This window comes from Oncorhynchus kisutch, linkage group LG5 (assembly GCF_002021735.2).
Source record: "Oncorhynchus kisutch isolate 150728-3 linkage group LG5, Okis_V2, whole genome shotgun sequence".
NCBI lineage: Eukaryota > Metazoa > Chordata > Actinopteri > Salmoniformes > Salmonidae > Oncorhynchus > Oncorhynchus kisutch.
The window spans coordinates 76,794,836-76,822,556 of NC_034178.2; the positions used below are offsets into that span (position 1 = coordinate 76,794,836).

General features: G+C 44.7%; 2 protein-coding genes across 4 annotated transcripts in view; both read left to right on the forward strand.

Moving 5' to 3' along the window:
* LOC109883142 (cip1-interacting zinc finger protein) lies at positions 1-3,864 on the forward strand (the record flags this gene model as incomplete). The annotated part of the gene is given in 2 exon segments (XM_031825867.1): positions 1-349; positions 1,896-3,864. Coding segments are annotated over 2 exon segments (1,173 nt in total). The 3' UTR covers positions 2,913-3,864.
* Positions 3,865-9,648: 5,784 nt separating this feature from the next.
* LOC109883144 (constitutive coactivator of PPAR-gamma-like protein 1 homolog) overlaps positions 9,649-27,721 on the forward strand; it is a 73,610-nt gene continuing 55,537 nt past the window's right edge. For all 3 annotated transcript variants that reach the window (XM_031825868.1, XM_031825869.1, XM_031825870.1), the window contains exons 1-4: positions 9,649-10,732; positions 18,813-19,059; positions 20,093-20,175; positions 23,957-24,085. In XM_031825868.1, the coding sequence (XP_031681728.1) occupies positions 10,259-10,732; positions 18,813-19,059; positions 20,093-20,175; positions 23,957-24,085 (933 nt within the window). In that variant the 5' untranslated portion in view covers positions 9,649-10,258. The remainder of the gene's footprint in view (positions 10,733-18,812; positions 19,060-20,092; positions 20,176-23,956; positions 24,086-27,721) is intronic.

The window sequence follows — 27,721 nt, forward strand, 5'->3', positions numbered from 1 at the left end:
GCAGGCGCGTCTCCAGCGCCAGCTCTCAGTGTTGGAGGACTCCGGCCTCATCTTGCAGCAGGCCGTCAGCTCCCTGGGCGTCGCCGGCTGGCCCCTCCCCTTGCTGGCCCAGGATCCCACCCAGAACCACACCCCAGACCAGCTAGACAGCCTCGTCAGGGTAACCAGGACCATCCCTGAAGATGTCAAGAGAATGGTATCCATCGTCAATGCCAACGCCAAGCTGCTGTTCCGGCCCAGTACCAGTACCACCAATAATACCAGTACCTCTACCAGTCAGTTTATGAAGAAGAGAACAGAGCAGGGAGAAGACTCAGGAACAGATCATCATGACAATGTCCAGCTACAGGTTAGTCATTGGTTATCTAGACCATTATATACCCAGCTACAGGTTAGTTATTGGACCATTATATACCCAGCTACAGGTTAGTCATTGGTTATCTGCACCATTATATACCCAGCTACAGGTTAGTTATTGGTTATCTGCACCATTATATACCCAGCTACAGGTTAGTCATTGGTTATCTGGACCATTATATACCCAGCTACAGGTTAGTCATTGGTTATCTGCACCATTATATACCCAGGTACAGGTTAGTCATTGGACCATTATATACCCAGCTACAGGTTAGTCATTGGACCATTATATACCCAGCTACAGGTTAGTCATTGGTTATCTGGACCATTATATACCCAGCTAAAGGTTAGTCATTGGTTATCTGGACCATTATATACCCAGCTACAGGTTAGTCATTGGTTATCTGCACCATTATATACCCAGCTACAGGTTAGTCATTGGACCATTATATACCCAGCTACAGGTTAGTCATTGGACCATTATATACCCAGCTACAGGTTAGTCATTGGTTATCTGTACCATTATATACCCAGCTAAAGGTTAGTCATTGGTTATCTGCACCATTATATACCCAGCTACAGGTTAGTCATTGGACCATTATATACCCAGCTACAGGGTAGTCATTGGACCATTATATACCCAGCTACAGGTTAGTCATTGGACCATTATATACCCAGCTACAGGTTAGTCATTGGTTATCTGCACCATTATATACCCAGCTACAGGTTAGTCATTGGTTATCTGCACCACTATATAGCTGTAGATTTGCCAATATGTTGCACATTCATAGTTTGTTATTTTAATCCTGATTTTGAAAAGTAAAAATAAATATTTCTCTACACGGGTTTAAGGCTGGGTTATAATTGGTCTAATGCATGTCTGTAGACAATAGAATTGGACCACTGTAAAACAGCCTTTACAGGGTCATTACATTTATATTGACTTAATACCCATTCATAATGCTGTATCATTAAGCCTGATTTATTACATTGAATGTAAAGCAATGCTCTCTTTTTCAAATGAAGAAAGAGTTTGAAAAACAACAAATTAAAGTCTGTTGAAGACAGAAAACCAAAATCACTTCCATCAAGCCTAAGCTGAGACTTTCCAGCTACTCAGAGGAATGCATTTCTTATAGTCAAGTACTGAAACTCAAAGAAAAGACTCTCAAACACACAGCAGCTACAGCCGCTTCTCAGTAGGAGCTAGGTGTTAGTGGTGTAGATATTAGCAGCGTACCTTGTAATTACAGGCATTCTGGGAAGATTCAGCTTTTCTTCTCTTCCTCTACTGGTGAGTGTCCCCTGAGGGAACAGGATGTCTGTCTGTCTAACTAACCATCTCTCTTTATCTCCTCTCCCTTTACTTCCCTCCTCTCTTTCCTCTTCTCTCCTTCCTTCCCTCCCTCCTCTTCTCTCCTTCCCTCCCTCCTCTCCTTCCCTCCCTCCTCTTCTCTCCTTCCCTCCCTCCTCTCCCTCCTCTTCTCTTCTTCCCTTCCTACTCCACCTCCCTCGTCCCTCCCAACCACACCTCTCAGGTCTCCCTGTTTGCTAGGATGGCCTCTCAGTCTGAACCCCAGGTCTCCCTGTCTGCTAGGATGGCCTCTCAGTCTGAGCCCCAGGTCTCCCTGTCTGCTAGGATGGCCTCTCAGTCTGAGCCCCAGGTCTCTCTGTCTGCTAGGATGGCCTCTCAGTCTGAGCCCCAGGTCTCCCTGTCTGCTAGGATGGCCTCTCAGTCTGATCCCCAGGTCTCCCTGTTTGCTAGGATGGCCTCTCAGTCTGAACCCCAGGTCTCCCTGTCTGCTAGGATGGCCTCTCAGTCTGAGCCCCAGGTCTCTCTGTCTGCTAGGATGGCCTCTCAGTCTGATCCCCAGGTCTCCCTGTCTGCTAGGATGGCCTCTCAGTCTGATCCCCAGGTCTCCCTGTCTGCTAGGATGGCCTCTCAGTCTGAGCCCCAGGTCTCCCTGTCTGCTAGGATGGCCTCTCAGTCTGAGCCCCAGGTCTCCCTGTCTGCTAGGATGGCCTCTCAGTCTGAGCCCCAGGTCTCCCTGTCTGCTAGGATGGCCTCTCAGTCTGAGCCCCAGGTCTCTGATGTCCCTAGCCCTGGGAAGTCCTTTAACTCCCAGGTAGACAGCCCTAAGAGACAGCCCACCCTGTCAGAACATTGCCGGCTATACTTCGGGGCGCTGCAGAAGGCAATTTGTGTGTTCATAACCAGCCTGGACAGCCAGACCCCGGAGAAGTTCATCTCCCACAGCAAGCTGATCATCATGGTAGGCCAGCGACTGGTGGACACGCTGTACCGAGAGGCCCAGAAAGGAGAGGCCCAGAGAAGGGAGCCCGGGTCAGTGTCAGGGTTGGGGCCCAGCCAGAGCCAGAACCAGGTTCTGCTGTGTAAGTGCAACCACATGTGTGCCCTGTTAAAACAGCTGGCTGTAGCCACCAAGAAGGCAGCTCTGCATTACCCTGAGAGACAGGCTCTGCAGGAGGCCCAGGACTTCGCCAAGGAGCTGGCTCAGAGAGCACAGCACTTCAGGATCTCCCTGGACCTCTGAGAGAGACAGACTTTTATCTTAAGGACGCAACAGACAGTGCCGACAAACAGTGAAAAGCTGTCCTATCCCCTCTGACCACAGAACGTCGCCATAACGTTGAATCGGCACCGCTCATCAGCACACAGCAGGTGCTCCACAGCTCACATGTTTGGTCTATATTTTCCTAGTCATTGGAGCTCTAAAAGCCAATTTATGTTTGATCCGTGAATGTGGTCGGAGGCGCAGTATGGATGGTGTGATGCAATTGCGGAGCCTCCGGAAGCATGCAGAGGCCAAATTGAGCGCCATATGCCACCAATTTTTTTTTTAACAATGTGGAGGGCTCCGTATAGCACCGCATTGACATGATTGGTTGACGATAGTACATCCTGTATAAACACAAACTTGACAACAGCTCTGCTCAACTGCTCCGCGAAGCGCAAGGAGTATGAATGCCCTGACTTCTGCAGAGACCGTATCATCCTAAACGGTTCACGGGCCAACGCAGACGTCGGATTGACCACGCAGCGCCTTTAAGGGAGACTGCAACCATTGTGCCACCTAAAAAATGTTCCCAGAGGACCTGCGGACTAATAAAAAACGAATTGCACATTTAAGATGGAATTTTATGAAGCCAAATCCAAAAGGTATTTTCCAAAACATTGTATGTAATCGTATGTGACATGTATACCATAGAGACATGTTATTACTTGTATAGCTGACTTCGATATCAATGGCCTGAATACTGTAGTAGAATATTTTCACTGTATTCTGTTTCACTGTTTCTATACGAACCCAGTTAACCTATAGCCTTCTACTACTGTATGTACATAGCCTTCTCAAAATACAATTTAGTACATTCCTCATTTTAAAATATGATTAAAAGGATTAAATAGTTGGAAAGAATAAAAACAATTTCACAGCTTAATGAGATAAAAAAAAACTACATTAAAAACATTTATTTTTGCTTCAATGGTTTTGGTTTCACCATTTTACTATCCTTTTTTATTTTATTTTATTTTTTATTTTACCTTTATTTAACCAGGTAGGCAAGTTGAGAACAAGTTCTCATTTACAATTGCGACCTGGCCAAGATAAAGCAAAGCAGTTCGACAGATAAAACGACACAGAGTTACACATGGAGTAAAAACAAACATACAGTCAATAATGCAGTATAAACAAGTCTATATACAATGTGAGCAAATGAGGTGAGAAGGGAGGTAAAGGCAAAAAAAGGCCATGATGGCAAAGTAAATACAATATAGCAAGTAAAATACTGGAATGGTAGTTTTGCAATGGAAGAATGTGCAAAGTAGAAATAAAAAAATAATGGGGTGCAAAGGAGCAAAATAAATAAATAAATAAAAATTAAATACAGTTGGGAAAGAGGTAGTTGTTTGGGCTAAATTTTAGGTGGGCTATGTACAGGTGCAGTAATCTGTGAGCTGCTCTGACAGTTGGTGCTTAAAGCTAGTGAGGGAGATAAGTGTTTCCAGTTTCAGAGATTTTTGTAGTTCGTTCCAGTCATTGGCAGCAGAGAACTGGAAGGAGAGGCGGCCAAAGAAAGAATTGGTCTTGGGGGTGACTAGAGAGATATACCTGCTGGAGCGTGTGCTACAGGTGGGAGATGCTATGGTGACCAGCGAGCTGAGATAAGGGGGGACTTTACCTAGCAGGGTCTTGTAGATGACATGGAGCCAGTGGGTTTGGCGACGAGTATGAAGCGAGGGCCAGCCAACGAGAGCGTACAGGTCGCAATGGTGGGTAGTATATGGGGCTTTGGTGATAAAACGGATTGCACTGTGATAGACTGCATCCAATTTGTTGAGTAGGGTATTGGAGGCTATTTTGTAAATGACATCGCCAAAGTCGAGGATTGGTAGGATGGTCAGTTTTACAAGGGTATGTTTGGCAGCATGAGTGAAGGATGCTTTGTTGCGAAATAGGAAGCCAATTCTAGATTTAACTTTGGATTGGAGATGTTTGATATGGGTCTGGAAGGAGAGTTTACAGTCTAACCAGACACCTAAGTATTTGTAGTTGTCCACGTATTCTAAGTCAGAGCCGTCCAGAGTAGTGATGTTGGACAGGCGGGTAGGTGCAGGTAGCGATCGGTTGAAGAGCATGCATTTAGTTTTACTTGTATTTAAGAGCAATTGGAGGCCACGGAAGGAGAGTTGTATGGCATTGAAGCTTGCCTGGAGGGTTGTTAACACAGTGTCCAAAGAAGGGCCGGAAGTATACAGAATGGTGTCGTCTGCGTAGAGGTGGATCAGGGACTCACCAGCAGCAAGAGCGACCTCATTGATGTATACAGAGAAGAGAGTCGGTCCAAGAATTGAACCCTGTGGCACCCCCATAGAGACTGCCAGAGGTCCGGACAGCAGACCCTCCGACTTGACACACTGAACTCTATCAGAGAAGTAGTTGGTGAACCAGGCGAGGCAATCATTTGAGAAACCAAGGCTGTCGAGTCTGCCGATGAGGATATGGTGATTGACAGAGTCGAAAGCCTTGGCCAGATCAATGAATACGGCTGCACAGTAATGTTTCTTATCGATGGCGGTTAAGATATCGTTTAGGACCTTGAGCGTGGCTGAGGTGCACCCATGACCAGCTCTGAAACCAGATTGCATAGCAGAGAAGGTATGGTGAGATTCGAAATGGTCGGTAATCTGTTTGTTGACTTGGCTTTCGAAGACCTTAGAAAGGCACGGTAGGATAGATATAGGTCTGTAGCAGTTTGGGTCAAGAGTGTCCCCCCCTTTGAAGAGGGGGATGACCGCAGCTGCTTTCCAATCTTTGGGAATCTCAGACGACACGAAAGAGAGGTTGAACAGGCTAGTAATAGGGGTGGCAACAATTTCGGCAGATAATTTTAGAAAGAAAGGGTCCAGATTGTCTAGCCCGGCTGATTTGTAGGGGTCCAGATTTTGCAGCTCTTTCAGAACATCAGCTGAATGGATTTGGGAGAAGGAGAAATGGGGAAGGCTTGGGCGAGTTGCTGTTGGGGGTGCAGTGCTGTTGTCCGGGGTAGGAGTAGCCAGGTGGAAAGCATGGCCAGCCGTAGAAAAATGCTTATTGAAATTCTCAATTATGGTGGATTTATCAGTGGTGACAGTGTTTCCTATCTTCAGTGCAGTGGGCAGCTGGGAGGAGGTGTTCTTATTCTCCATGGACTTTACAGTGTCCCAGAACTTTTTTGAGTTAGTGTTGCAGGAAGCAAATTTCTGCTTGAAAAAGCTAGCCTTGGCTTTTCTAACTGCCTGTGTATAATGATTTCTAGCTTCCCTGAACAGCTGCATATCACGGGGGCTGTTCGATGCTAATGCAGAACGCCATAGGATGTTTTTGTGTTGGTTAAGGGCAGTCAGGTCTGGGGAGAACCAAGGGCTATATCTGTTCCTGGTTCTAAATTTCTTGAATGGGGCATGTTTATTTAAGATGGTTAGGAAGGCATTTTTAAAAAATATCCAGGCATCCTCTACTGACGGGATGAGATCAATATCCTTCCAGGATACCCCGGCCAGGTCGATTAGAAAGGCCTGCTCGCAGAAGTGTTTCAGGGAGCGTTTTACAGTGATGAGTGGAGGTCGTTTGACCGCTGACCCATTACGGATGCAGGCAATGAGGCAGTGATCGCTGAGATCTTGGTTGAAGACAGCAGAGGTGTATTTAGAGGGGAAGTTGGTTAGGATGATATCTATGAGGGTGCCCGTGTTTAAGGTTTTGGGGAGGTACCTGGTAGGTTCATTGATTATTTGTGTGAGATTGAGGGCATCAAGTTTAGATTGTAGGATGGCTGGGGTGTTAAGCATGTTCCAGTTTAGGTCGCCTAGCAGCACGAACTCTGAAGATAGATGGGGGGCAATCAGTTCACATATGGTGTCCAGAGCACAGCTGGGGGCAGAGGGTGGTCTATAGCAGGCGGCAACGGTGAGAGACTTGTTTTTAGAGAGGTGGATTTTTAAAAGTAGAAGTTCAAATTGTTTGGGTACAGACCTGGATAGTAGGACAGAACTCTGCAGGCTATCTTTGCAGTAGATTGCAACACCGCCCCCTTTGGCAGTTCTATCTTGTCTGAAAATGTTGTAGTTTGGAATTAAAACTTCAGAATTTTTGGTGGTCTTCCTAAGCCAGGATTCAGACACAGCTAGAACATCCGGGTTGGCAGAGTGTGCTAAAGCAGTGAATAGAACAAACTTAGGGAGGAGGCTTCTAATGTTAACATGCATGAAACCAAGGCTATTACGGTTACAGAAGTCGTCAAAAGAGAGCGCCTGGGGAATAGGAGTGGAGCTAGGCACTGCAGGGCCTGGATTCACCTCTACATCGCCAGAGGAACATAGGAGGAGTAGAATAAGGGTACGGCTAAAAGCTATGAGAATTGGTCGTCTAGAACGTCTGGAACATAGAGTAAAAGGAGGTTTCTGGGGGCGATAAAATAGCATCAAGGTATAATGTACAGACAAATGTATGGCAGGATGTGAATACAGTGGAGGTAAACCTAGGTATTGAGTGATGAAGAGAGAGATATTGTCTCTAGAAACATCGTTGAAACCAGGAGATGTCATTGCATGTGTGGGTGGTGGAACTAATAGGTTGGATAAGGTATAGTGAGCAGGACTAGAGGCTCTACAGTGAAATAAGCCAATAAACACTAACCAGAACAGAAATGGACAAGACATATTGACATTAAGGATAGGCATGCTTAGTCGAGTGATCAAAAGGGTCCGGTGAGTGGAGAGGTTGGTTGGTGATTTAGACAGCTAGCCAGGGCATCGGTAGCAAGCTAGCATAGGATGGAGGTCTGTTAGCCACCCCTTACGTTCCGTCAGTAGATTAGTGGGGTTCCGTGTGGTAGAGGGGATTAATCCAAATCACACAACAACAACAAAAATAAAAACAATAGATATAGTTATAGAGGCCCAAGAAGAAAATATAATAATAATAATTTAAAAAAATAATAAAAAAAAAAAAAAAAAAAAAAAAAAAAAAAAAAAATAATAATAATAAAAAAATTGTCCGATTGTCTATTCAGATAGCAGCCGGTAAGACAGCTAACGGTTAGCAGGCCGCAGATGGGCGTTCAGGTAACGTCGCGACGGAGGAGCCGGCCGAATAACTCCTTCGGGTAGATAACGTCGGCAGTCCAGTTGTGAAGGCCCGGTGGGGCTCCGCGAAGGCAGTAAAACGGGTCCGGATAGGTGACTGCAGCCCAGGTGTGATTGATGGAACTCAGGAGTGATTGACGGAGCTTGCTAGCTCCGATGGTCACACGGATAGCAGCTAGCTAGCTGTGAGATCCGGGTATGAATGTCCAGGGACATGGAGGGAAAAATTGGTCCGGTATGTTCCGTTCCGAGCCGCGCTGCGCCGTACAGAACTGGCGATAGATTTTCGAGCTAAAGGATAGCTGATGACCACAAAACGATTTGCCAGTAAAGGAGCTAACTAGCTTCTGAACTAGCTTCTGGATTAGCTTCTGGCTAGTTTCAGGCTAGCTTCTTGGAGTTTCTGGCTAGCTTCTTGGAGGATTACAGATCTGAGGTAAATAATACTTTTTTATAAATATACATTGGTGAGGCGGGTTGCAGGAGAGTGTTTTGAAGATGAGTTGATGGAAAATAAAAATAAAATGTATGTGAAAAAGTTGTAAATATATATATATACAGGACACGACAAGACGAGGACAAAAGACGTCTGAACTGCTATGCCACCTTGGAGAACCTTGTTCTGAATGTGAGTGTAACGGACGTGAAACGGCGATCTTAGTTAGCGGTGCGCGCTAAATGGCTTTTCAATCGGTGACGTCACTTGCTCTGAGACCTTGAAGTAGTGGTTCCCCTTTGCTCTGCAAGGGCCGCGGCTTTTGTGGAGCGATGGGTAACGATGCTTCGTGGGTGACTGTTGTTGATGTGTGCAGAGGGTCCCTGGTTCGCGCCCAGGTATGGGCGAGGGTACGGTCTAAAGTTATACTGTTACACTAGGTATATTAAGGATCAGAAAGACAACTGTGTTACTGTCCTGTTTTGACCATGCTGTATCATAGCTACATGGTAAAACACACATTAACAATATGCAGACAGGGAAGTCAAAACACATCATCAGACAATATTCTGTATCACACTTTGTGACATCGGCTGATGTAAAATGGGCTTTATAAATACATTTGATTGATTGATTGATTGATGCAGACAACACAGTCCAAACACAGCAACAGACAGACAACACATCAGCACTATATCGCCCTCTGGTGGTACTGGGTCCATTAAAAATAAACAGCTTTTGGAGAGAGATTGCCTGCCTGTCTGTCTGTCTGCCTGTCTGTCTGTCTGTCTGCCTGTCTGTCGGTCTCCCTGTCTGTCTGTCTGTGTGCCTGTCTGTCTCCCTGTCTGTCTGCCTGTCTGTCTGTCTGTCTGTCTGCCTGCCTTTCTGTCTGTCTGTCTGTCTGTCTGTCTGTCTGTCTGTCTGCCTGTCTGTCGGTCTCCCTGTCTGTCTGCCTGTCTGTCTGTGTGCCTGTCTGTCTCCCTGTCTGTCTGCCTGTCTGTCTGTCTGCCTGTCTGTCTGTCTGTCTGTCTGCCTGCCTGCCTTTCTGTCTGTCTGTCTGCCTGTCTGTCTGCCTGTCTGTCGGTCTCCCTGTCTGTCTGCCTGTCTGTCTGTGTGCCTGTCTGTCTCCCTGTCTGTCTGCCTGTCTGTCTGTCTGCCTGTCTGTCTGTCTGTCTGCCTGCCTGCCTTTCTGCTTGCCTTTCTGCCTGCCTGTCTGCCCCATACCTGGTTGACATGAATAGACCAGAACACTGTATCCTTCGTGAGTTGGGGCACAATACATACTCTAAAGAACCTATTTCTCACCATGTTGGCTCTGTGTGCAGTTGTCATGTATCCCATATTTAAAGGATTTGGCTTGAAAATCATCCCCCACCCCCTGCTTTCATTTGAATGGCTAGAAACAACAGGTTGTCTGTCATTCATAGCCACGGACTCCTCCTCTGTCCGGGGCACGGCGGTACGTGTCGGTGCGTCACTGTGCTTCTTCCTCCGCCACAGACTGACACACATCCACAGATATGGCTCTGTGAGAAGGCACATGGTGGCGGCTAACCATGAACCAAAAAATAAATCACCAAAAACAGTTCATGCATCAGTAGCAACCCGATTTCGTTTATTTTTTGGGGGGGATTCAACCATTGCAACAACTGCACTAGACATACAATTGGTTTGCACTGTTACGGGGAGAGAAGCTAGCAAGCAACTTGGAACCCCTCCTCGCTTTTCTCCAGTTTTACTGAGCTATTTGACTCGGTTTTTAAACAGTTTTTTTGGTTGCAATCGCTGTTTTTATTTAATTTTTAAAGACAGTCATCATGGGTGTGCAAGGTTTCCAAGAATACATAGAAAAGCACTGCCCTACTGCCGTGGTACCCGTGGAGCTCCAGAAGCTAGCCCGGGGCAGTCTGGTCGGGGGAGGCAGGCAGAGACCACCACAGAGCCCGCTACGGCTGCTGGTTGACGCGGAGAACTGCCTCCACCGACTCTACGGGGGTTTCTACACCGACTGGGTAAGCGGCGGGCAGTGGAACCACATGCTTGGCTACCTGGCTGCCCTCGCCAAGGCCTGTTTCAACGGTAACATTGAGCTACTGGTTTGTTTCAATGGCGCCATGGAGAAAGGCCGTCTTCACGAATGGGTCAAACGACAGGTGAACGAGAGACAGACAGCGCAGCAGATTGTCAGCCATATCCAGAATAAGGGGACTCCTCCGCCGAAGGTCTGGTTCCTTCCCCCAGTGTGCATGGTCCATTGCATCCGGCTGGCCCTACTCAGGTTCCACATTGGGGTAAGTTAGCCAGCCGGCCTCTCGGGGCTGTTGCTCCATATATATAACAGCAGGCTGGCTAGTTTTTAGCTCGCTATATAACAAGCTAGTGTTATGGTTGTTATCTAGCGAGCTGTCAACAACTAGCACATACGTAGACTTGTCTAGATCTAGTGGACCTTTTCATTACTTGGATAATTGTGATGGATTGCGTACAGGCTACTAATAGTTAGCCATGTTGATCAGGCAAGCGCTAACCGAGTAGCCTAATCAACTGACAACTTGGATAAGGCCGGGCCTTCCTATAAATTTAGTCGACACAGAAAAACAATGTTTAACATTGCAATCTGTGGATTTATCCAAAGTTCATGCAAAGTGTGATCGATATTTTGCACATGACTTGACCTAATTAAAACGGCATGAATTAAAATGTCACATTAATAAAAAATAAATTTAAAAAACGCAGTAGACACTCAAGTAGGTATCCAATCAGTAGAACAACTAGATACGATATACATGTGTTTTTGTTGCAGTCTATATATTTAGTTCTTAGACAAGGAGGGCTGTACAGAGAAGTATGTGTATTGTCTCCTGGTCAGTCAGTGTAACTTTAAGTGGAATGAAAGCACAGGAACTCACTATGACATTCACGTGTTGTACTCCAACCAACCCAACAAATATACTATAGTTTTGTGCAATGTCTCATCCAGAAACCAACTATCACCCCCCCCCCCCCCCCCCCAAATCCTTGACAAAACATGCCACCTAGACAATAAATTGTATGTTAGGTGAGACAGTTCATCTAGACAATAAATTGTATGTGTTAGGTGAGACAGTTCATAACAAAGTTTCACTGATATCCTGTTCAGTGTTTGACTGTAGGTTGTAGGCTGTCTGGAATCAGCCCTAAGTGGCTATTGGCTGTCGCTTAGAGGCTGGCCCTGCGATTGGCTGTCCTTCCCTGGGATGACACCATTCGTTCTGCTGGGAGGGCTCCAGAATCTATTCCCAGCCTACAGTCCTGCTGGGCCAACCCTAGGGCCCTTCCTCTCACCCTACCTTCTTCTCAGCTTCCCTCCCTGCCTCTCAGCTTCCCTCCCTCCCTCCCTGCCTCCCTGCCTCTCAGCTTGCCTCCCTCCCTCCCTCCCTCCCTGCCTCTCAGCTTCCCTCCCTCCCTCCCTGCCTCTCAGCTTCCCTCCCTCCCTCCCTGCCTCTCAGCTTCCCTCCCTCCCTCCCTGCCTCTCAGCTTCCCTCCCTGCCTCTCAGCTTCCCTCCCTCCCTCCCTGCCTCTCAGCTTCCCTCCCTCCCTCCCTGCCTCTCAGCTTCCCTCCCTCCCTCCCTGCCTCTCAGCTTCCCTCCCTCCCTCCCTGCCTCTCAGCTTCCCTCCCTCCCTCCCTCCCGCCCTGCCTCTCAGCTTCCCTCCCTCCATCCCTCCGTGCCTCTCAGCTTGCCTCCCTCCCTCCCTGCCTCTCAGATTCCCTCCCTCCCTCCCTGCCTCTCAGCTTCCCTCCCTCCCTCCCTGCCTCTCAGCTTCCCGCCCTCCCTCCCTGCCTCTCAGCTTACCACCCTCCCTCCCTGCCTCTCAGCTTACCTCCCTCCCTCCCTGCCTCTCAGCTTACCTCCCTCCCTCCCTGCCTCTCAGCTTACCTCCCTCCCTCCCTGCCTCTCAGCTTACCTCCCTCCCTCCCTGCCTCTCAGTTTACCTCCCTCCCTGCCTCTCAGTTTACCTCCCTCCCTGCCTCTCAGTTTACCTCCCTCCCGGCCTCTCAGCGTACCTCCCTCCCGGCCTCTCAGCGTACCTCCCTCCCGGTCTCTCAGCTTACCTCCCTCCCGGTCTCTCAGCTTACCTCCCTCCCTGCCCCTCAGCTTACCTCCCTCCCTGCCTCTCAGCTTACCTCCCTCCCTGCCTCTCAGCTCACCTCCCTCCCTGTCTCTCAGCTTACCTCCCTCCCTGCCTCTTAGCTTACCTGCCTCTCAGCGTACCTCCCTCCCTGCCTCTCAGCGTACCTGCCTCTCAGCGTACCTCCCTCCCTGCCTCTCAGCGTACCTGCCTCTCAGCGTACCTCCCTCCCTGCCTCTCAGCGTACCTCCCTCCCTGCCTCTCAGCGTACCTTCCTCCCTGCCTCTCAGCGTACCTGCCTCTCAGCGTACCTCCCTCCCTGCCTCTCAGCGTACCTCCCTCCCACTCTGCCTCTCTCTTGCTAGATTAAAGAGCCAGACTACAGTATTATGAAGGCCTTGCTGTAGTGAAGAGCCAGACTACAGTATTATGAAGGCCTTGCTGTAGTGAAGAGCCAGACTACAGTATTATGAAGGCCTTGCTGTAGTGAAGAGCCAGACTACAGTATTATGAAGGCCTTGCTGTAGTGAAGAGCCAGACTACATTATTATGAAGGCCTTGCTGTAGTGAAGAGCCAGACTACATTATTATGAAGGCCTTGCTGTAGTGAAGAGCCAGACTACATTATTATGAAGGCCTTGTTGTAGCAAAGAGCCAGACTTGGCGGAGGCTCAATCTTGCTAGTCGTCTTGACTACTTTCTTATGTCATTTTCTCCGACACCAAAAGTTAAGTGTTGATAGGGGACAGAATGCGGTCGGAACATCAAATAATTGGTAAACACTTCACTCTTACAGAATTTCCAGGTGGGCGAGTATATTGGACATTTTATCAAAGCCTATTGGACATTAACATGTTTTTAACCAGGACAGAAGAATTTATAACGGAATTTTTCCTACAAAACATAGTAGATCCCCGTATTGTATGGGACACTTTTAAGTGTGCCTTTAGAGGTCCTGCAATTCAATACTCATCTATAAAACAAAAATAATTTAGATCAAAAGAGTCCATATTAACAAAATAAATAAAGGAACTAACTGTACAGATAGATAGCAATAAAAACTGTAACTCAAAGGCAAGTTAAAGGAAAAACAAAAAGAGGAACGTCAAGAAAGATCAATATTATTACAATGAAGCAAACTGGATGGAATATGGGGGAAAATGCACCGATTTAAAAAAATATATATATTTTAAAATCTTCAACAAAAAATAATTTACAGGAACTTGTTAGAAATGACGACATCGTCCATCGTCCATAATTCACTAAATGATATCTGAAAGAGGAAGCAAAGTACTTTAATTATGTTTTCAGTCTCCTATATTTCCACTAACTGAAGTTAATTGTCAGGATTTTATTCTAGTAACAGAAAGACTCACGCCTAAATACAGAGGAGGAACTTCTAGATACAATTAAAGCCTTCCATACCAGTTGAGGTATGTCAAATATTTTCTATGTACTCAAAGGTCCAATATTAACATGTTTTAACCACTCCTATAAAAATAGAAGACTATCAGATACTCAGCAAGAAGGTCTGATTTCACTATTACTGAAACAGGACCCAGGTGGTAAATTTAAATATAAAGATCCAGTCCACCTAAAAAAAAAAAATAGAGACACCTTACACTTCAGTGTTGTGATGACAAAATCCTTGCAAAATGCATAGTGCATAGAATTTAAAAGGGATTGTCAGATGTTATTAATTAGACATTTTTTATTTTACATGGATGATACATTGTAGATCATATAAGACAAGGAAACAACAGAACACTATGAAAACTTTGGGAAACCAGGCCTGGTATTCAAAGATGACTTTGAAAAGGCCTTGGATAAAGTACGACTGGAGTTTATATATAAATGCCTGGACTATTTTAATTTTGGAGAATCTCTTATGCAATGGGTTAAAGTTATGTATAGTAACCCCAGGTGTAAAATAGTAAATAATGGCTACATCTCAGAAAGTATTGTATTTCCAAGAGGAGTAAAACAAGGCTGTTCTTTATCGCCATATTTATTTATTATGGCCATCTAAATGTTAGCTATTAAAATCAGATTCAACAATATCAAGGGGGTAGAAACCCAGGGTTTAAAAACAAAAGTGTAATTGTTGATGATTCATGTTTTCTTTCAAATATTATGTATTGGATCGCTAAAAAAATACAACTTTTACATTACTGTGTAGTCTACCAATAAAATGGTCTGACGGTGTAGTGGCCATATTCGGTATTCATATCCCAAAAGATAGAAAAATTCTGACTACAATACATTTTTATAGAAAGTTAGCCAAATTAGATAAGATTTTGCGATCATGGAAAGGTCAACACCTGTCTCTGTGAAAAAATCAACCTCATTAATTCTTTAGTCATATCCCAGGTGACCTTATGAACCTGCATACACTGAACAAGTCAGACAAAATTAAACAGGCATATTTATATAATGAATATCAATTCGGAGGGCAGAAATGATTCAATATTAAAGCATTAGACCTCACTAAAGGCTTCAGTCATACAACAATTATACTTCAATCCAAACTGGTTCTCCTTCAAAGCTGTCATCAAGGCAAAGCGAGTCTACTTTGAAGAATCTCAAATATAAAATATATTGTGATTTGTTTATCACTTTATTGGTTACTGCATGATTCCATATGTGTTATTTCATAGTTTTGATGTCTTCACTATTATTCTACAATGTAGAAAGTAGTAAATTAAATAAAAACCTAAGAATGAGTAGCTGTTTCCAAACTTTTGACTGGTACTTGGTTGTTTGAATGTATACACTACCGTTCAAAAGTTTGGGGTCATGTAAAAATGTCTTTGTTTTCCATGAAAACATACATGAAATGAGTTGCTAAATGATTAGGAAATATATTCAATATATTGACAAGGTTATAAATAATTATTTTTAATTTAAATAATTGTGTCCTTTAAACTTTGCTTTCATCGAGGTTCAATAGTTCTTATATAGTTTGGAGCTGTGCTTTGGGTCATGGAGCTGTGCTTTGGGTCATGGAGCTGTGCTTTGGGTCATGGAGCTGTGCTTTGGGTCATTGAGCTGTGCTTTGGGTCATGGAGCTGTGCTTTGGGTCATTGAGCTGTGCTTTGGGTCATTGAGCTGTGCTATGGGTCATGGAGCTGTGCTTTGGGTCATGGAGCTGTGCTTTGGGTCATGGAGCTGTGCTTTGGGTCATGGAGCTGTGCTTTGGGTCATGGAGCTGTGCTTTGGGTCATGGAGCTGTGCTATGGGTCATGGAGCTGTGCTTTGGGTCATGGAGCTGTGCTTTGGGTCATGGAGCTGTGCTTTGGGTCATTGAGCTGTGCTTTGGGTCATGGAGCTGTGCTTTGGGTCATGGAGCTGTGCTTTGGGTCATGGAGCTGTGCTTTGGGTCATGGAGCTGTGCTTTGGGTCATTGAGCTGTGCTTTGGGTCATTGTCCTGTTGTAGAAGGAAATTGGCTCCAATTAAGCACTGTCCACAGGGTATGGCATGGAGTTGCAAAATGGGGTAATAGCCTTCCTTCTTCAAGATCACTTTTACCCTTTACTCATCTCCCACTTTACCACCACCAAAGCACCCCCAGACCATCACATTGCCTCCACCTCCACCAGACCATCACATTGCCTCCACCATGCTTGACAGATGGCGTCAAGCACTCCCAATATCTTTAAATTTTTTCTGCGTCTCACGAATGTTCTTCGTAGTGATCCGAACACCTCAAACATACATTTGTCTGTTCATAACACTTTTTGCCAATCTTCCTCTGTCCAGTGTCTGTGTTCTTTTGCCCATCTTAATCTTTTCTTTTTATTGGCCAGTCTGAGATATGGCTTTTTCTTTGCAACTCTGCCTAGAAGGCCAGCATCCCGGAGTCACCTCTTCACTGTTGACAATGTGACTAGTGTTTTGTGGGTATTATTTAATGAAGCTGCCAGTTGAGGACTTGTGAGGCATCTGTTTCTCAAACTAGACACACTAATGTACTTGTCCTCTTGCTCAGTTGTGCACCGCGGCCTCCCACTCCTCTTTCTATTCTGGTTAGAGACAGTTTGTGCTGTTCTGTGAAGGGAGTAGTACACAACGTTGTACCAGATCTTCAGTTTCTTGCCAATTTCTCACATGGATAGCCTTCATTTCTCAGAACAAGAATAGACTGACGAGTTTCAGAAGAAAGGTCTTTGTTTCTGGACATTTTGAGTCTGTAATCAAACACACAAATGCTGATGCTCCAGATACTCAACTATTCTACAGAAGGCCAGTTTTATTGCTTCTTTAATGAGAACAGCAGTTTTCAGCTGTGCTAACATAATTGCAAAAGGGTTTTCTAATGATCAATTAGCCTTTTAAAATTATAAACTAAAGCTAACACAATGTCCCATTGGAACACAGGAGTGATTTTTGCTGATAATGGGCCTCTGTATGCCTATGTAGATATTCCATAAAAAATCGGCCATTTCCAGCCACAATAGTCATTTACAACATGAGCAATGTCTACACTGTATTTCTGATCAATTTTATGTTATTTTAATGGACCAAAAATGTGATTTTCTTTCAAAAACAAGGAGATTTCTAAGTGACCCCAAACGTTTGAACGGTAATGTGTATACACACACACACACATATACAAATTAGTAGAGTCTGGCAGATTTCAGCCAAACCTGTTGCTAACGTGTTTAAAATTGTGCGCACCGCCATGCAATCGCCATAGACAAACATTGTAAGTAGAATGGCCTTACTTAGAATGGCACCTTCATAGAATGCCACCTTTCCAACAAGTCAGTTCTTCAAGTTTCTGCCCTTGCTAGAGCTGCCCTACTTAACTGTATGTGCTGTTATTGTGAAGTGGAAATGTCAAGGAGCAACAACGGCTCAGCCGTGAAGTGGTAGGCCACACAAGCTCACAGAACAGGACCGCGGAGTGGTAGGCCACGTAAGCTCACAGAATGGGACCGCGGAGTGTATGCCACGTAAGCTCACAGAATGGGACCGCGGAGTGGTAGGCCACGTAAGCTCACAGAATGGGACCGCGGAGTGTAGGCCACGTAAGCTCACAGAATGGGACCGCGAAGTGGTAGGCCACGTAAGCTCACAGAATGGGACCGTGAAGTGGTAGGCCACGTAAGCTCACAGAATGGGACCGCGGAGTGTGTACAAATTGTCTGTCCTCGGTTGCGACATTCACTACTGACTTCCCAACTGACTCTAGAACCAACGTCAGCACAAGAACTGTTCGTCGGGAGCTTCATGAAATGGGTTTCCATGGCCGAGCAGCCTCACACAAGCCTAAGATCACCATGCGCAATGCTAAGCGTCGGCTGGAGTGTAAAGCTCGCCACCATTGGACACCGGGTCAGTGGAAACATGTTGTCTGGAGTGATGAATCACGCTTCACCTTCTGGCAGTCCCGATGGGACAAATCTGGGTTTGGCTGATGCCAATGCATAGTGCCAAATGTTAAGTTTGGTGGAGGAGAATTAACAGTCTGCCCCACATAATCTACAGTGATTTCGAAGAGAATGTGTAACTGGGCGGCAGCGTAGCCTAGTGGTTAGAGCGTTGGACTAGTAACCGGAAGGTTGTGAGTTCAAACCCCCGAGCTGACAAGGTATAAATCTGTCGTTCTGCCCCTGAACAAGGCAGTTAACCCACTGTTCCTAGGCCGTCATTGAAAATAAGAATTTGTTCTTAACTGACTTGCCTGGTTAAATAAAGGTTTAAAAAAAAACTGTTGATGTTGGCAATGGTATTCCAGGATCCACACTGTAATCGTACCATCGCTCGTGGATATAATTCACAACACTGACGAGTATTAGAATACTCACTGTAGCCTCTGGGCTGCAGCAGTCATCCTGCCTGAATGTTCCTTGCTCTACCCAGACTACTGATAGTAATATGTCAGTATGTTCAGTTGGTAGAGCAATAGCGGTTGTAACTCCATGATGTAAAACGAATGCACGGATCATCGTTCATGGATATAGCCTAATGCGAGTCGCTTTGGATAAAGCCGTCTGCTATATGGTATTGTATATTATTATTGTGTTTAGACTTGTCTCTAATTTTAACTGGGCTGCCTGTGAGTGTTGTGAGGTTGGAGGTGGTATCGCTATGCATGGTTAGGGTTAGTGTGTGGTGTTAGTAACAGTATAATGTGTGTGTGTGTTTCCAGGTTGTCCAGAGTATCGAGGATCATCACTTGGAGGTGGTATTGCTATGCATGGTTAGGGTTAGTGTGTGGTGTTAGTAACAGTATAATGTGTGTGCGTGTTTCCAGGTTGTCCAGAGTATCGAGGATCATCACTTGGAGGTGATATCTCTGTGCAGGGAGAACGGCTTCCACGGCCTGGTGGCGTACGACTCGGACTATGCGCTGTGTAACATCCCCTACTACTTCTCTGCCCACGCCCTGAAGCTGAGTCGCAACGGGAAGAGCCTGACCACCTCCCAGTACCTGATGCATGAAGTGGCCAAACAACTGGACCTGAACCCCAACCGCTTCGTTATCTTCGCTTCACTTTTAGGTGGGTTGGTAACAGAGCTAACATGTAGCGAGGTCGCTAACTAACATCACTTTAGGTGGGTTGGTAACAGAGCTAACATGTAGCGAGGTCGCTAACTAACATCACTTTAGGTGGGTTGGTAACAGAGCTAACATGTAGCGAGGTCGCTAACTAACATCACTTTAGGTGGGTTGGTAACAGCTAACATGTAGCGAGGTCGCTAACTAACATCACTTTAGGTGGAGTTGGTAACCGCTAACATGTAGCGAGGTTGCTAACTACCATCACTTTAGTTGAGTTGGTAACAGAGCTAACATGTAGCGAGGTCGCTAACTAACATCACTTTAGTTGAGTTGGTAACAGAGCTAACATGTAGCGAGGTCACTAACTACCATCACTTTAGTTGAGTTGGTAACAGAGCTAACATGTAGCGAGGTCGCTAACTAACATCACTTTAGGTGAGTTGGTAACAGAGCTAACGTGTAGGTGGTCACTAACTAACATCACTTTAGGTGAGTTGGTAACAGAGCTAACATGTAGCGAGGTCGCTAACTACCATCACTTTTGGTGAGTTGGTAACAGAGCTAACCTGTAGGTAGGTCGCTAACTAACATCACTTTAGGTGAGTTGGTAACAGTGCTAACGTGTAGGTAGGTCGCTAACTAACATCACTTTAGGTGAGTTGGTAACAGTGCTAACGTGTAGCGAGGTCGCTAACTACCATCACTTTAGGTGAGTTGGTAACAGTGCTAACGTGTAGCGAGGTCGCTAACTAACATCACTTTAGGTGAGTTGGTAACAGTGCTAACGTGTAGCGAGGTCGCTAACTACCATCACTTTAGGTGAGTTGGTAACAGTGCTAACGTGTAGCGAGGTCGCTAACTAACATCACTTTTATGTAGGTTGGTAACATCACTTCTAAGTTGGAAGATAACTTTTGGGTCGGTTTGACTCAGATAAAGCCTATTGATTGCTAACATAGAGATTTAGTGTCACTGCTAAGTCAGTGCTAATTCTGTTAGCCTCATGATGTCATGTAACTGTCCTGCTTCAGGTAACCACATACTGCCCGATGAAGACTTGGCTGCCTTTCACTGGAGTCTCCTGGGCCCAGAGCATCCGCTAGCATCGCTCAAGGTAAACTAACTTGACGGTCAATGTAGTCCCCAGGAATCTGTTACATGCTGACCAAGCCGTGTTGATTTTGTACCACCACACCAGACACGATCACGACACGCAGGTTGAAATATCAAAACAAACTCTGAACCAATTATATTAATTTGGAGACAGGTCAAAAAGCATTAAACATTTATGGAAATTTAGCTAGTTAGCTTGCTGTTACTAGCTAATTTGTCCTGGGATATAAACATTGGGTTGTTATTTTACCTGAAATGCATGGTGTGGTCATTATGTTAGTCCCAGTAGCAGCTGGGGTATGTGAAAATTATAAAAAATTATTAAATAAAATACTATAAATGATGTCTGTTGGATGTTATCTGTTCAAACTGTTGTTGACTAGTTAACATGTGACCAAAGCAAAAGTGAAAAAAACTAACATTTATTCTCAAATTAAAGCATAAACACATATACAGTAGTTGCAATAAAGTCTAAACAACCCAATTTAATGAAGCATTTCATTGGTGCCTTGAATGTGTCCTCTGGTGTGACATCACCATTGGGCAGCAGGTAGCCTAGTGGTTAGGGGGTTGGGCCCGTAACCAAAAGGTTGCTGGATCAAATCCCCGAGCTGACAAGGTAAGAATCTGTCGTTCTGCCCCTGAACAAGGCAGTAGGACGTTATGTCACACAGATGGACACAACAGGCAGTCAAATTTGACTGTTAAAACATAATTAATGACACTTTCCGAAGTTTTCTGATCACTGTAAAACATTTTTTTAAACATCAGTAATCGATCCTCATTAAACGATTTGAAGTGTACTTATTCCAATAACAGGGTGCCTTTCTTCGATATGCCAACTGTTTCTCAGGCTCGCTCTGGAATCGCTTTGGGGATGATCAGTGAGATATACCTGCTGGAATGTGTGCTACGGGTGGGTGTTGTTATCGTGTTTCTCAGGCTCGCTCTGGAATCGAACCCGTGATTTTCCGTTACTCGGCGGCAGGTAACCTAGGTGTTAGAGTGTAGGGGCCGCAGGTAGCCTAGTAGTTAGTGTTGGGCCAGTAACCGGAAGGTTGCTAGAACAAACCCCCGAGCTGATAAGGTGAAAATCTGTCGTTCTGCCCCTGAGCAAGGCAGTTAACCCACTGTTCCTAGGCTGTCATTGTAAATAAGAATGTGTTCTTGACTGACTTGCCTGGTTAAATAAAGGTAAAATAAAACAATAGAAAACGTGGTCGCCGTGGTAGGCCAGAAACTACCATTGAAAGTTGATAGGGCAGACATTCAAACGAGAGACACCAGTTGCCACAAGAGTCAGTAAAACCGTCACCGAAAGCACCCTGTATGTGTTTTGAGTCAGAAAAATGCACCTGTTCCTGAAGGTCAGCACTTGTTAGCTACAGAATTGCCACAGTTATCCAAGTCAATGAAATAAACCATAACTGATTTAATGAGCTATTCACAGGTTCATTGTACTGACCGTGTGTACTAAGATTTGCATGGCTTAATCTTTGGGACAAGAATATGCTACTGGCAGGATCAACCCGGTAGCCCCCCTGCAACATTGAGGTTTACCTGGGTGCATAACGAGGCACAGGGGCAGTGATGGAGAAGACCCGACCTACCCACAGCCAATGCCGCTCGAGAGGTGTTCAGTTGGAGGGTTTTTGGAGCCAACAGGGTTTGAGAAACGCTATGTGTGTCTGATGTCACAGTGCGTAATGCGCCGGGAGATCGGAGATCCACTGAAACAGACGGGGTCTTGCTCGGAGTGAGCCCAGCCGGCCCAATTGGCACGGGGGAACAGTCTCCAAAAGAGGCCGATGTCTGTCCTCCCAGGGTGGGTCACGTACCAATTGGTTGGTCAGGAGGAGTGGAACTGGTAGGACAGCGAGCGGGATCTAGGGGATGGATGCAGGGAGCGAGAACCAAGAATGGGAGCACCACAGCCAGTCCACAATATCTGCCTGCACCATCACTAGGACCAGATGATTAAAATAAATTGACCCTCCACAGAGGGCAGAGCGAAACCCAGAGCTAGCCGGAGGAATGGTCACCAGTTGAAAGTGAGAAACCAGGTGTGGATGAATGAATACCTAAATGTTTCAGGAAGCTAGGCGTATGTGGCACGTCACTACTTCACAGGATGACTTTATTTATTAAAAAATGTCTTCTGGAACGTGAACTTTCATGTCTTAATAACAAACTTCCATCTGTAAATACAAACGGTTACATTTCGAGTCTAGTTGGTTTAGGAAAAAGTCAGGAACCTTCCCATTAGCCATGACTGGCTGAGATAATTGCAAGTTTGTTAGCTAGCGAATGTTAGCTTGCTGGCTCATTAGCAAACTAACGTATGAGTTGGGATTATGGTTCATTGTTTAGCTAGCTAGCTACATGTCTAAAGAAAAGACTCCGCTATGTAATACAGTGTAGTAACATTATGAGTTGGGATTATGGTTCATTGTTTAGCTAGCTAGCTACATGTCTAAGTTAGCTAGATATGTCTGGGGGTGATTACAGCAATCTATTGTATTTCATGAACATGTCTAGACAATAGTGACCAATCCACTTAGCTAGATGTGTCTGGGGGTTGATTACAGCCATCTATTGTATTTCATGAACACGTCTAGACAATAGTGACCAATCCACTTAGCTAGCTTGTCTGGGGGTTATAGCGTTTCCTTCACATGACCCATCAATTTATTCAAGTGTGTCGGGTAAGCGTCATCTAATAAATATAAAATATTTGTATCTGGACACATTCTATTTTTTGATATTGATACTGTGCAAATAACCATTTCACTGTACCGTTTACACCTTCTGTATCCTGTGCATGTGACAAATAAACATATTTTTTATTTGATAGTCTCTGGTAAACACAGACTATATGATGTGAAGAACAACATGACCTGCACCAAAGTCAGATAAGGATAAAGGCCAAAGACTAGATAAAGTTTATTTTTACCTGGAGTTTTTCCTTATTGTAGGTTACTACTTTTACCATTTTTTGTCTTAATCTTTGGTTGTTTACTAAACTACTCACTGTGTTTAAAACATGGCCTCACATGTAAATCCTTAAAGAGATGGGTGGGGCTAAGGCTTAAGAGGGTGTAGACAAAGAAGAGCTCTCCAGTAGGTACCAAAACATTCAAGTGTCATTTTCTCAAAAGTGGGTTTACAAGTTTATCAACTTTCAAATCACAATTACTTTCCCATTGTTCCTCAACTGCAGTGTATGATGTAGCTCGGAGTCTCTACTTTTATCCAATGAAAAAAACTATTTCAAATTTTACCACAACATCTTATTGTTAATAGTATTCATTCCATTTCCCCACAACATGTTTTCATTGCTTTTTATACTTCAATTGGCAAATTATTTTCTTGTAAGAATTCAAAAGACGTCACTCCAAAGGACTAATTAACTGATCCATTTTATGGCAGAAAATAGAAATATTTCTGATAAAGCTTATTATTTTCACACCATGTGATCCAGCTATGTCTTCTGTACATCCTCATTCCAAGAGCAAGTGCTCCCTCCATGTGACGCGGTGATCAAGGCTGTCTCTAACCTCTGACCTCTAGGTGCGCGCCCACCAGCTAGTGCTCCCTCCATGTGATGTGGTGATCAAGGCTGTCTCTGACCTCTGACCTCTAGGTGCGCGCCCACCAGATAGTGCTCCCTCCGTGTGATGTGGTGATCAAGGCTGTCTCTGACCTCTAGGTGCGCGCCCACCAGCTAGTGCTCCCGCCGTGTGACGTGGTGATCAAGGCTGTCTCTAACCTCTGACCTCTAGGTGCGCGCCCACCAGCTAGTGCTCCCACCGTGTGACGTGGTGATCAAGGCAGTGGCTGACTACGTTCGAAACATGACGGACTTCAGCGACCTGGAGGCCATCGCTAACGACATCTTCAGACACTCACAGGTACTCACAGACATCTTCAGACACTCACAGATACACGCAGACATCTTCAGACACTCACAGGTACTCAGATACTCACAGACATCTTCAGACACTCACAGATACTCACAGACATCTTCAGACACTCACAGATACTCACAGACATCTTCAGACACTCACAGATACTCACAGACATCTTCAGACACTCACAGATACACGCAGACATCTTCAGACACTCACAGGTACTCACAGACATCTTCAGACACTCACAGATACACACAGACATCTTCAGACACTCACAGGTACTCACAGACATCTTCAGACACTCACAGGTACTCACAGACATCTTCAGACACTCACCGGTACTAGCAGACATCTTCAGACACTCACAGATACACACAGACATCTTCAGACACTCACAGGTACTCACAGACATCTTCAGACACTCACAGATAGAGAACACCTGACAGGGCTATATTGAGGTACATGCATCACCTAGCAGGGTCTTCAAACATTCACAGGTACATTACTGGAGGGACGAGATATCAGGACTATTTAAGAACCTTTTGTATTGATTTATTGCTTTTGACTGAGTAACATGGCTGTTTCCTAGTCCAGTCCAGTTTAACATGGCTGTTTCCTAGTCCAGTCCAGTTTACCGTGACTGTTTCTTATTCCAGTCTAGTTTAACGTGACTGTTTCTTATTCCAGTCCAGTTTAACGTGACTGTTTCTTATTCCAGTCCAGTTTAGCGTGCATGTTTCTTATTCCAGTCCAGTTTAGCGTGCCTGTTTCTTATTCCAGTCCAGTTTAATGTGGCTGTTTCTTATTCCAGTCCAGTGTAACGTGGCTGTTTCTTATTCCAGTCCAGTGTAACGTGGCTGTTTCCTATTCCAGTCCAGTGTAACGTGGCTGTTTCTTATTCCAGTCCAGTTTAATTTGGCTGTTTCCTATTCCAGTTTAACATGGCTGTTTCCTATTCCAGTCCAGTTTAACATGGCTGTTTCCTATTCCAGTCCAGTTTAACATGGCTGTTTCCTATTCCAGTCCAGTTTAACATGGCTGTTTCCTATTCCAGTCCAGTTTAACATGGCTGTTTCCTATTCCAGTCCAGTTTAACATGGCTGTTTCCTATTCCAGTCCAGTTTAACATGGCTGTTTCCTAGTCCAGTTTAACATGGCTGTTTCCTAGTCCAGTTTAACATGGCTGTTTCTTATTCCAGTCCAGTGTAACGTGGCTGTTTCCTATTCCAGTCCAGTGTAACGTGGCTGTTTCCTATTCCAGTCCAGTGTAACGTGGCTGTTTCCTATTCCAGTCCAGTGTAACGTGGCTGTTTCTTATTCCAGTCCAGTTTAACGTGGCTGTTTCTTATTCCAGTTCAGTTTAACATGGCTGTTTCCTAGTCCAGTTTAACATGGCTGTTTCCTATTCCAGTCCAGTTTAACATGTCTGTTTCTTATTCCAGTCCAGTTTAACATGTCTGTTTCCTAGTCCAGTTTAACATGGCTGTTTCTTATTCCAGTCCATTTTAACATGGCTGTTTCTTATTCCAGTTCAGTTTAACATGGCTGTTTCTTATTCCAGTTCAGTTTAACATGGCTGTTTCTTATTCCAGTTCAGTTTAACATGGCTGTTTCTTATTCCAGTTCAGTTTAACATGGCTGTTTCCTAGTCCAGTTTAACATGGCTGTTTCCTATTCCAGTCCAGTTTAACATGGCTGTTTCCTAGTCCAGTTTAACATGGCTGTTTCTTATTCCAGTCCAGTTTAACGTGGCTGTTTCCTATTCCAGTCCAGTGTAACGTGGCTGTTTCCTATTCCAGTCCAGTGTAACGTGGCTGTTTCCTATTCCAGTCCAGTGTAACGTGGCTGTTTCTTATTCCAGTCCAGTGTAATGTGGCTGTTTCTTATTCCAGTCCAGTTTAACATGTCTGTTTCCTATTCCAGTTTAACATGGCTGTTTACTATTCCAGTCCAGTTTAACATGGCTGTTTCCTAGTCCAGTTTAACATGGCTGTTTCCTAGTCCAGTTTAACATGGCTGTTTCCTATTCCAGTCCAGTTTAACATGGCTGTTTCATATTCCAGTTTAACATGGCTGTTTCCTATTCCAGTCCAGTTTAACATGGCTGTTTCTTATTCCAGTTCAGTTAAACATGGCTGTTTCTTATTCCAGTCCAGTTTAACATGTCTGTTTCCTAGTCCAGTTTAACATGGCTGGTTCCTATTCCAGTCCAGTTTAACATGGCTGTTTCTTATTCCAGTTCAGTTTAATATGGCTGTTTCTTATTCCAGTCCAGTTTAACATGTCTGTTTCCTAGTCCAGTTTAACATGGTTGTTTCCTAGTCCAGTTTAACATGGCTGTTTCCTATTCCAGTCCAGTTTAACATGTCTGTTTCCTAGTCCAGTTTAACATGGCTGTTTCTTATTCCAGTCCAGTTTAACGTGGCTGTTTCCTATTCCAGTCCAGTGTAACGTGGCTGTTTCCTATTCCAGTCCAGTGTAATGTGGCTGTTTCCTATTCCAGTCCAGTGTAACGTGGCTGTTTCCTATTCCAGTCCAGTGTAACGTGGCTGTTTCTTATTCCTGTCCAGTGTAATGTGGCTGTTTCTTATTCCAGTCCAGTTTAACATGGCTGTTTCCTATTCCAGTTTAACATGGCTGTTTCCTATTCCATTCCAGTTTAACATGGCTGTTTCCTATTCCAGTCCAGTTTAACATGGCTGTTTCCTAGTCCAGTTTAACATGGCTGTTTCCTAGTCCAGTTTAACATGGCTGTTTCTTATTCCAGTTCAGTTTAACATGGCTGTTTCTTATTCCAGTCCAGTTTAACATGTCTGTTTCCTAGTCCAGTTTAACATGGCTGATTCCTATTCCAGTCCAGTTTAACATGGCTGTTTCTTATTCCAGTTCAGTTTAATATGGCTGTTTCTTATTCCAGTCCAGTTTAACATGTCTGTTTCCTAGTCCAGTTTAACATGGCTGTTTCTTATTCCAGTCCAGTTTAACATGTCTGTTTCCTAGTCCAGTTTAACATGGCTGTTTCTTATTCCAGTCCATTTTAACATGGCTGTTTCTTATTCCAGTTCAGTTTAACATGGCTGTTTCTTATTCCAGTTCAGTTTAACATGGCTGTTTCTTATTCCAGTTCAGTTTAACATGGCTGTTTCCTAGTCCAGTTTAACATGGCTGTTTCCTATTCCAGTCCAGTTTAACATGGCTGTTTCCTAGTCCAGTTTAACATGGCTGTTTCCTAATCCAGTTTAACATGGCTGTTTCATATTCCAGTCCAGTTTAACATGCCTGTTTCTTATTCCAGTCCAGTTTAACGTGGCTGTTTCCTATTCCAGTCCAGTGTAACGTGGCTGTTTCCTATTCCAGTCCAGTGTAACGTGGCTGTTTCCTATTCCAGTCCAGTGTAACGTGGCTGTTTCTTATTCCAGTCCAGTGTAATGTGGCTGTTTCTTATTCCAGTCCAGTTTAACATGTCTGTTTCCTATTCCAGTTTAACATGGCTGTTTCCTATTCCAGTCCAGTTTAACATGGCTGTTTCCTAGTCCAGTTTAACATGGCTGTTTCCTAGTCCAGTTTAACATGGCTGTTTCCTAGTCCAGTTTAACATGGCTGTTTCATATTCCAGTTTAACATGGCTGTTTCCTA